The sequence below is a fragment of the Cyrtonyx montezumae genome, unplaced genomic scaffold, assembly GCF_038088225.1.
Source record: "Cyrtonyx montezumae isolate F1298 unplaced genomic scaffold, pur_monq_1.0 scaffold_149, whole genome shotgun sequence".
NCBI lineage: Eukaryota > Metazoa > Chordata > Aves > Galliformes > Odontophoridae > Cyrtonyx > Cyrtonyx montezumae.
Window position 1 is genome coordinate 29111 of NW_027071880.1, and position 10988 is coordinate 40098.

General features: G+C 48.3%; 1 gene segment (V, D, J or C); it reads left to right on the forward strand.

Annotated features, from left to right (window-relative positions):
- Positions 1 to 5697: 5697 nt before the first annotated feature.
- LOC136045616 (immunoglobulin heavy variable 3-23-like) lies at positions 5698 to 6708 on the forward strand. The segment is given in 2 exon segments: positions 5698 to 5791; positions 6287 to 6708. Coding segments are annotated over 2 exon segments (474 nt in total).
- Positions 6709 to 10988: the final 4280 nt, after the last annotated feature.

The window sequence follows — 10988 nt, forward strand, 5'->3', positions numbered from 1 at the left end:
CACCTGAGACCACGCTGAGAACCCACACCGATCCCATAAGGGGTCTGCGCGTCCCGGAAGAGACACAGCCCCCACCTGAGACCACGCTGAGAACCCACACCGATCCCATAAGGGGTCTGCGCGTCCCCGAAGAGACACAGCCCCCACCTGAGACCACGCTGAGAACCCACACCGATCCCATAAGGGGTCTGCACGTCCCCGAAGAGACACAGCCCCCACCTGAGACCATGCTGAGAACCCACACCGATCCCATAAGGGGTCTGCGCGTCCCGGAAGAGACACAACCCCACCTGAGACCACGCTGAGAACCCACACCGATCCCATAAGGGGTCTGCACGTCCCCGAAGAGACACAACCCCCACCTGAGACCACGCTGAGAACCCACACCGATCCCATAAGGGGTCTGCACGTCCCAGAAGAGACACAGCCCCCACCTGAGACCACGCTGAGAACCCACACCGATCCCATAAGGGGTCTGCACGTCCCCGAAGAGACACAGCCCCCACCTGAGACCATGCTGAGAACCCACACCGATCCCATAAGGGGTCTGCGCGTCCCGGAAGAGACACAACCCCACCTGAGACCACGCTGAGAACCCACACCGATCCCATAAGGGGTCTGCACGTCCCCGAAGAGACACAACCCCCACCTGAGACCACGCTGAGAACCCACACCGATCCCATAAGGGGTCTGCACGTCCCAGAAGAGACACAGCCCCCACCTGAGACCACGCTGAGAACCCACACCGATCCCATAAGGGGTCTGCGCGTCCCGGAAGAGACACAACCCCACCTGAGACCACGCTGAGAACCCACACCGATCCCATAAGGGGTCTGCACGTCCCGGAAGAGACACAGCCCCCACCTGAGACCACGCTGAGAACCCACACCGATCCCATAAGGGGTCTGCGCGTCCCGGAAGAGACACAGCCCCCACCTGAGACCACGCTGAGAACCCACACCGATCCCATAAGGGGTCTGCGCGTCCCGGAAGAGACACAGCCCCCACCTGAGACCACGCTGAGAACCCACACCGATCCCATAAGGGGTCTGCGCGTCCCAGAAGAGACACAGCCCCCACCTGCGCTCCCCGTGGGGCTGGCGACGTCCCCCGCTGCCCCCACAGCGCATCACCCGCTGGGAGAGCAAACAAAAATAGGACAAAATGACCCAAATGAGGTTGAAACAGCAAAAGCAGAACAGTGCCCACAGCTGCTCCACCCGCTGGAGCGCTGCGGGTTTCAGACGGGACCGAAACGACTCATTTCCTGCCCCCAAAATAGTGTGGGCACAGCTGGATGTGTGGTGTGGGGCGGGAGCGCAGCTTCTGCACGCTGTGGGTGCGACCGGAGCCCGGCACGAGGATGGGAACGTGGTCACTATTAGCTGGGATGGTAGTGGCACAGAATATGGGGCGGTGGTGAAGGGCCGTGCCGCCCTCTCGAGGGACGACGGGCCGAGCACGGCGGCGTTTGGGAAGGTTGGGTGTGGGATGCGGTGATTTGCGGTGGGGGTGAAGGGTTTTTGGTGCCCAGAGGGGTTGTCGCTGTCACTTTGCTGCTTCCGTGTCCGTATCTGTGACCCTGACCATAACCATGAGCATAAATGTCACCGTGACCGTGACCGTGACCGTAAATATCACCATAAATATCACCATGGCCATAACCATGACCATAAATATCACTGTGACCGTGACCGTGACCATAAATATCACCATAAATATCACCATGGCCATAACCATGACCATAAACATCACCATGACCATGACCATAACCATCACCATGACCATAACCATCACCATGACCATCACCATGACCGTGACCATAAATATAACCATGACCATGACCATAACCATGACCATAAGCAAAAACAAAATCATGAGCATGACCATAAACACAACCATAACCATGAGCATAAACAATAAATATGACCATGACCGTGACTGTGACCATAACCATGACCGTAACCATGACCATGACCATCTCTATCACCGTATCCATCACCACCACCATCATCATCACCATCACCATCTCTCCTATGGAAATCCTGTGCTCATTTCCATCAGTGTGAGCTCAGGGCTGAAGATTTAGGCTCAGTTTTGCACACTCTAACCATAACCATGACCATAACCACGACCGTAACCATGACCGTGACCATCTCTATCACCGTATCCATCACCACCACCATCATCATCACCATCACCATCTCTCCTTTGGAAAATCCTCTGCTCATTTCCATCAGTGTGAGCTCAGCGCTGCAGATTTGGGCTCAGTTCTGTCCACTCTAACCATAACCATGACCGTAACCATGACCGTGACCATCTCTATCACCGTATCCATCACCACCACCATCATCATCACCATCACCATCTCTCCTATGCTAAATCCTGTGCTCCGTTCCCTCAGTGCACGCTCAGTGCCACAGATCCGGGCTGAGTTTTGCACACTCTAACCATAACCATGACCATAACCATGACCGTGACCATCTCTATCACCGTATCCATCACCACCACCATCATCATCACCATCACCATCTCTCCTATGCTAAATCCGGTGCTCCGTTCCCTCAGAGCACGCTCAGTGCCACAGATCCGGGCTGAGTTCTGCCCGTTCTCAGCTCAGCTCACTCCCGTGGGCTCCGATCTCCCTCTCTGCTCTACACGAAATCCAGGGAGCAACGCCGATCTCCTCACCACCACCACCACCACCACCATAACCATCTTTGGCGCAGTAGTAGGTGGCGGAGTCGTCGTCCCTGAGGTTGTTCGGCCGCAGCCGCACCGTGCTCTGCCCGGCGTCCCTCGAGACGGCGGCACGGCGCTTCACCGCCGCCCCATATTCTGTGTAACCCCCACTGGTGCCAACAATGGTGACGTACTCCGCCCCACTGAGGGCTCCCGCCGCATGCCGGAGGTTGCCACGCGCTCTGGGTGCAACGGGAGCCCGGAATGGGGCTCGAGATCTTCGCGGGTGTTGATGGTAACGGAGGTTGGCACGGGATACGTGGTGCTGGTGAAGGGCCGTGCCGACATGTCGAGGGACGACGGGGAGGGGAGGGACAACTCAGCCCGGATCTGTGGCACTGAGCGTGCTCTGAGGGAACGGAGCACAGGATCTTCCATAGGAGAGATGGTGATGGTGATGGTGATGGTGGTGGTGATGGATACGGTGATGTAGATGGTCACGGTCATGGTTAACGGTCATGGTTATGGTGATGGTTATGGTTAGAGTGTTCAAAACTGAGCCTAAATCTTCAGCCCTGAGCTCACACTGATGGAAATGAGCACAGGATTTTGCATAGGAGAGATGATGATGGTGATGATGATGGTGGTGGTGATGGATACGGTGATGTAGATGGTCACGGTCATGGTTACGGTCATGGTTATGGTGATGGTTATGGTGAGAGAGTTCCAAACTGAGCCTAAATCCACAGCAGCGCGTCCCCATGAGAGCAGCACGGAAACCACAGCCCCCACCCCACCCCCCACCCGACCCCCCCCACCACCACCACCACCACCACCCCCACCCCCACCCCCCACCCCCATCCCAACAACACCATCACGTTTGGCGCAGCAGTAGGTGACGGAGCCGCGGTCCCTGAGGTTGTTCGGCCGCAGCCGCACCGTGCTCTGCCCGGCGTCCCCCGAGACGGCGGCACGGCGCTTCACCGCCGGCGCGTATGCTGTGCCACCACCACCGCTGCTGATCCCCGCGACCCACTCCGTTTCTGGGCTCGTGTGGCGCCCACCCCGTGCCGTAAGTGCCGAAGGTGAAGCCCGAGCCCTCGCACGCGAGCGTGAGCCCTCCTCCGGGCGCGTGGAGGCCGCCCCTGGGTTCGTCCAAGGTCACGAGACCCCATAGAGGTCCAGGAGACCGTAGAGACCCCAGAGAGACCCATAGAGGTCCAGGAGACCATAGAGACCCCATAGAGACCCCATAGAGGTCCAGGAGACCATAGAGACCCCATAGAGACCCCATAGAGACCCATAGAGGTCTAGGAGACCATAGAGACCCCATAGAGGTCCAGTAGACCATAGAGACCCCATAGAGACCCATAGAGGTCCAGGAGACCATTGAGACCCCATAGAGACCCCATAGAGGTCCAGTAGACCATAGAGACCCCATAGACACCCCATAGAGGTCCAGGAGACCATAGAGACCCCATAGAGACCCCATAGAGGTCCAGGAGACCATAGAGACCCCATAGAGACCCCATAGAGACCCATAGAGGTCCAGGAGACCATAGAGACCCCATAGAGACCCCATAGAGGTCCAGTAGACCATTGAGACCCCATAGAGACCCCATAGAGGTCCAGGAGACCATAGAGACCCCATAGAGACCCCATAGGGACCCCATAGAGGTCCAGGAGACCGTAGAGACCCCATAGAGACCCATAGAGGTCCAGTAGACCATTGAGACCCCATAGAGACCCCATAGAGGTCCAGTAGACCATAGAGACCCCATAGAGACCCCATAGAGACCCATAGAGGTCCAGGAGACCATAGAGACCCCATAGAGGTCCAGTAGACCATAGAGACCCCATAGAGACCCATAGAGGTCCAGGAGACCATTGAGACCCCATAGAGACCCCATAGAGGTCCAGGAGACCATAGAGACCCCATAGAGACCCCATAGGGACCCCATAGAGGTCCAGGAGACCGTAGAGACCCCATAGAGACCCATAGAGGTCCAGGAGACCATAGAGACCCCATAGAGACCCATAGAGGTCCAGGAGACCATAGAGACCCCATAGAGACCCCATAGAGACCCCATAGAGGTCCAGGAGACCATTGAGACCCCATAGAGACCCCATAGAGGTCCAGGAGACCATAGAGACCCCATAGAGACCCCATAGAGGTCCAGGAGACCATAGAGACCCCATAGAGACCCCATAGGGACCCCATAGAGGTCCAGTAAACCATAGAGACCCAATTTCCCCCCATTTTCCCCCCATTTCCCCATTTCCCCCCATAGAGCCCAATTAGGCATGCTTAATTAAGGCCTGATGGGAACCTGGGTGGAACGGGTTGGTGTTAAGTAATTAAAATCATTAATTAAGTGTGCTTCATTAAGGCCTGGCATGGGCCTGGGTGGAAGGAGTTGGTGTTAATTAATTAAAATCATTAATTAGGTGTGATTTAATTAATTAAAATCATTAATTCAGGCCTGACATGGGGCTGGCTGGAACGGGTTGGTGTTAATTAAAACCATTAATTAGGAATGCTTCATTAAGGCCTGATGGGAACCTGGGAGGAACGGGTTGGTGTTGATTAATTAAAATCATTAATTAAGCATGCTAATTAAGGCCTGACGGGGCCCTGGGAGGAACGGGTTGGTGCCAACGCTGGGACCGAGGAATTGGGCGCCGCTAATGAGCGGATAACGCTAATTAGAAAGGAACAACTCACCAAAATTAACTCACTAACACTCTGGGCCGCCAAATGAATCGCTTAATTAATGACTAATTATTAATAAACCGCAATCAAAGGGGCTATTTTGGGAGGGGGGGGGGAGGGGGGGTTGCGCTCCGTAACTCAACAACAAACGCACCCCCTCCGCCCCGGGCTCATTAACATCCGACGTGAGCGTGACGAAGCTCTGTCATTAACGCTGAGTCGTTAACGAAGACGAACTCCTCCTTTATGCAAATTACCCCCTCCCCCCCCCCCCCCCATGAAGTTTGGTACGGCCATAAAAGCTGTGGGGCTCCGACCCCGGGGCAGCACTCGGCTCTGCAACCATGAGCCCGCGCCCTTCCTCCCTCCTCCTCCTCCTCCTGGCCGCTGTGCCAGGTGAGGTCACTAGGGGGCGCTATAGGGCTCTGTGGGGTCCCTATGGGGTCTCTATGGGGCTCTATAGGGGTCAATGGGGCGAGTGTGGGGCTCTATAGGGATGAATGGGGATGAATAGGGATGAATGGGGGTCAATAGGGATGAATGGGGGTCAATAGGGATTAATGGGGATCAATAGGGATGAATGGGGGTCAATAGGGATTAATGGGGATCAATGGGGATTAATGGGGGTCAATGGGGGTCAATGGGGGTCAATGGGGTCTCAATGGGGGTCAATGGGGGTCAATGGGGGTCAATGGGGATCAATGGGGGTCAATGGGGTTTCAATGGGGATCAATGGGGTCTCAATGGGAATCAATGGGGTCTCAATGGGGGTCAATGGGATTTCAACGGGGACCAATGGGGTCTCAATGGGAATCAATGGGGTCTCAATGGGGGTCAATGGGATTTCACTGGGGCCCACGGGCTCTCAACGCTCTCCACCCTGCCCCACAGGTCTGATGGCGGCCGTGACCTTGGATGAGTCTGGGGGCGGCCTCTACGCGCCCGGAGGAGGGCTCACGCTCGCGTGCAAGGGCTCCGGCTTCACCTTCGGCAGTTACGGCATGCACTGGGCGCGACAGGCGCCCGGCAAGGGGCTCGAGTGGGTCGCGGGGGTCACCAACACTGGTGGTGGCACATACTACGCGGCGGCGGTGAAGGGCCGTGCCACCATCTCGAGGGACAACGGGCAGAGCACGGCGCGGCTGCAGCTGAACAACCTCAGGGACGACGACTCCGCCACCTACTACTGCGCCAAAGGTGCTGGTCACGGTGACGCCGAGCGCGGGCGCCGGCGACGCGAAACCACGCCGGTTCGGAAGAGCCAAGGGGGAGGAGGAGGAGGAGGAGGAGCTCTGGGGGGAGGTCGGGGTTGAGGCGGTTGAGTTGGGGCCCCAGAGGGGAAATTTTGGCAACGGGGACCGAATTTTTGTCAACCGTGACCGAATTTTGTCAATTGTGACCGAATTTTGTCAATTGTGACCAAATTTTGTCAACGGTGACCAAATTCTGTCAACTGTGACCAAATTTTTGTCAACTGTAGTTCAATTTCGTCAACTGAGACCAAATTTTGTCAACTGTGACCAAATTTTTGTCAGCTGTGGTTCAATTTGGTCCCCAGAGGGGAAATTTTGTCAATTGTGACCAAATTTTGTCAATTGTGACCAAATTTTTGTCAACGGTGACCAAATTTTTATCAACTGTGGTTCAATTTCGTCAACTGAGACCAAATTTTGTCAACTGTGACCAAATTTTTGTCAGCTGTGGTTCACTTTGGTCCCCAGAGGGGAAATTTTGTCAACTGTGGCCAAATTTTGTCAATTGTGACCAAATTTTTGTCAACTGTGACCAAATTTTGTCAACTGTGACCGAATTTTTGTCAACTGTGGTTCAATTTGGTCCCCAGAGGTGAAATTTTGTCAATTGTGACCAAATTTTGTCCATTGTGACCAAATTTTTATCAACTGTGGTTCAATTTGGTCCCCAGAAGTGAAATTTTGTCAATTGTGACCAAATTTTGTCAACTGTGACCAAATTTTGTCAATTGTGACCAAATTTTTGTCAGCTGTGGTTCAATTTGGTCCACAGAGGTGAAATTTCGTCAACTGTGGCCAAATTTTGTCAACTGTGACCAGATTTTTATCAACTGTGGTTCAATTTGGTCCACAGAGGTGAAATTTCGTCCACTGAGACCAAATTTTGTCAATTGTGACCAAATTTTGTCAACCGTGACTGAATTTTGTCAACTTTGATCAAATTTTTATCAACTGTGGTTCAATTTCGTCAACTGTGACCAAATTTTTGTCAACTGTGGTTCAATTTGGTCCCCAGAAGTGAAATTTGGTCAACTGTGGCCAAATTTTGTCAATTGTGACCAAATTTTTATCAGCTGTGGTTCAATTTGGTCCACAGAGGTGAAATTTTGTCAACTGAGACCAAATTTTGTCAATTGTGACCAAATTTTGTCAATTGTGACAGAATTTTGTCAACGGTGACCAAATTCTGTCAACTGTGACCAAATTTTTGTCAACTGTAGTTCAATTTCGTCAACTGAGACCAAATTTTGTCAACTGTGACCAAATTTTGGTCAGCTGTGGTTCAATTTGGTCCCCAGAGGTGAAATTTTGTCAATTGTGACCAAATTTTGTCAATTGTGACCAAATTTTTGTCAACTGTGACCAAATTTTTGTCAACTGTAGTTCAATTTCGTCAACTGAGACCAAATTTTGTCAACTGTGACCAAATTTTGGTCAACTGTGGTTCAATTTGGTCCCCAGAGGTGAAATTTTGTCAACGGAGACCAAATTTTGTCAATTGTGACCAAATTTTTATCAACTGTGGTTCAATTTGGTCCCCAGAAGTGAAATTTTGTCAATTGTGACCAAATATTGTCAACTTTGACCAAATTTTTATCAACTGCGGTTAAATTTGGTCCTCAGAGGTGAAATTTTGTCAACTGTGGCCAAATTTTGTCAATTGTGACCAAATTTTGTCCATTTTGATCAAATTTTTATCAACTGTGGTTCTATTTGGTCCCCAGAGGGGAAATTTTGTCAACTGTGACCAAATTTTGTCAATTGTGACCAAATTTTTATCAACTGTGGTTCAATTTGGTCCCCAGAGGGGAAATTTTGTCAACTGTGACCAAATTTTGTCAATTGTGACCAAATTTTGTCAACCGTGACTGAATTTTGTCAACTTTGATCAAATTTTTATCAACTGTGGTTCAATTTCGTCAACTGAGACCAAATTTTGTCAATTGTGACCAAATTTTGTCAACTGTGACCAAATTTTGTCAACTGTGACCGAATTTTTGTCAACTGTGGTTCAATTTGGTCCCCAGAAGTGAAATTTGGTCAACTGTGGCCAAATTTTGTCAATTGTGACCAAATTTTGTCAACTGTGACCAAATTTTTGTCTACTGAGGTTCAGTTTTGTCCACAGAAGTGAAATTTCAAAAATGGTGGCCAAATTTTTGGTTTAATTTAAATTTAATTTAATTTAACTGTCATTAAATCTGATCTACAGAAGTGAAATTTCAGAAATTGTGGCCGAAATTTCATTAATAATGGTTAGATTTCATTAATAATGGTTGGATTTCATTAATAATGGTTAAATTTCATTAATAATGGTTAAATTTCATTTAATAATGGCTAGATTTCATCAATAATGGCCAAAATTAATCAATAATGGTTAAATTTCATTAATAATGGTTAGATTTCATTTAATAATGGTTAGATTTCATTAATAATGGTTGGATTTCATTAATAATGGTTGGATTTCATTAAAAATGGTTAAATTTCATTAATAATGGTTAGATTTCATTTAATAATGGTTAGATTTCATTAATAATGGTTGGATTTCATTAATAATGGTTGGATTTCATTAATATTGGTTAAATTGCATCAATAATGGTTAGATTTCATTTAATAATGGTTAGATTTCATTTAATAATGGGCAAAATTAATCAATAATGGTTAAATTTCATTAATAATGGTTAAATTTCATTTAATAATGGTTAGATTTCATCAATAATGGCTAAAATTAATCAATAATGGTTAAATTTCATTAATAATGGTTAGATTTCATTTAATAATGGTTAGATTTCATCAGTAATGACCAAATTTAATCAATAATGGTTAAATTTCATTTAATAACCTTTAGATTTCATCAATAATGGCCAAAATTAATCATTAATGGTTAAATTTCATTAATAATGGTTAGATTTCATTTAATAATGGTTAGATTTCATTAATAATGGTTGGATTTCATTAATAATGGTTAGATTTCATTAATAATGGTTAAATTTCATTTAATAACGGTTAGATTTCATCAATAACGGCCAAAATTAATCAATAATGGTTCAATTTCATTAATAATGGTTCAATTTCATTAATAATGGTTCGATTTTATCAGTAATACCAAAATATAAAATACAAATAAAATATTTCTGTGCCTCCCATGACCCTTCCGACCCCAAAAATTCGATATTTTCCACTTTTTGACCCATTTTCCCCCAAAATAAAATATTTCTGTGCCTCCCACGACCCTTCCGACCCCAAAAATTCGATATTTTCCACTTTTTGACCGATTTCTGCCATTTTAGACCCAAATTTCGTGGCTTTTTTTTTTCCCTTTCACAGAAAACAGATCCTCCACGCTTCATTTTTTTCGCTCTTTTTGACCCAAATCTGCGGTTTTTCACCCCAAATTTGGGGCCCTTGGGGAGGAAGGAGCTCTGCCATTGAGCGCTCAACCACGACCCCACAACTTTTGGGGTAAAAACAGAGGATTTTGGTCAACGCCGTATCACTGTGGGTAGTGGTTGTGGTGCTGCTTATCACCGTGCTCCGCCCCGTAACAAAAACCATCTTCATTTTGGGGCACTTTTGCCCTTTTCGATCATTTTTGCCCCTCTTCCATGGCCGCGGGATTTTTGAGCCATTTTTGGCCAATTTTAGCAAAATTAATGATTAAAAATAGCGAAATATTTCCTCGTCTCCCCCCAGACTCCAAAAATTTGGGGCGTTTTGCCTTTTTTGGCCATTTTTCCCCCCAAAATCCCTCTCACGTCGCCGAGATCTCCATTTTTTTTCACCCTCAAGACCTCGCTTTGCCCAAATCTGCCCTTTTTTCCCCCAGAATAGGACAACGTTTTCCACCTTTTTTGCCCCAAATATTACAACCCCATTTTTGCCCTTTTTTCCCCCAAAATAAATCACCGTTTTCTTTCTCCCCATTTTCCTCCCCCAAATTTTCCCATTTTCCCCTTTTCCTCCTGACCACCCCCACAAAGATGATCATTATTTTCACCTTTTCCAGCCCTTTTCACCCCAAAATCGACATCTTCACCGTTTTCCCCTTTTTTCACCCCAAAATCTGAAGACGTCGCACCCAAAATATCCATTTTTTGCCCCAAAAATGACATCACTTCATCTTTTTCCACAGATTTCTCCGCCAAAAATGAACATTTTTTTCCCTTCCCTCAATGTTACCCCCAAATATTCAAAATTTTCACTTTTTCCCCCAATTTTTCCCAATTTTTCCCAAATTTTTCCCAATTTTTCCCAAATTTTCCCAAATTTTTTGCCCATTTTTAATCATTTTTTACCATTTTTGCCCGAATTTGTGAATTTCTACCTCAAGATTCTGCTCT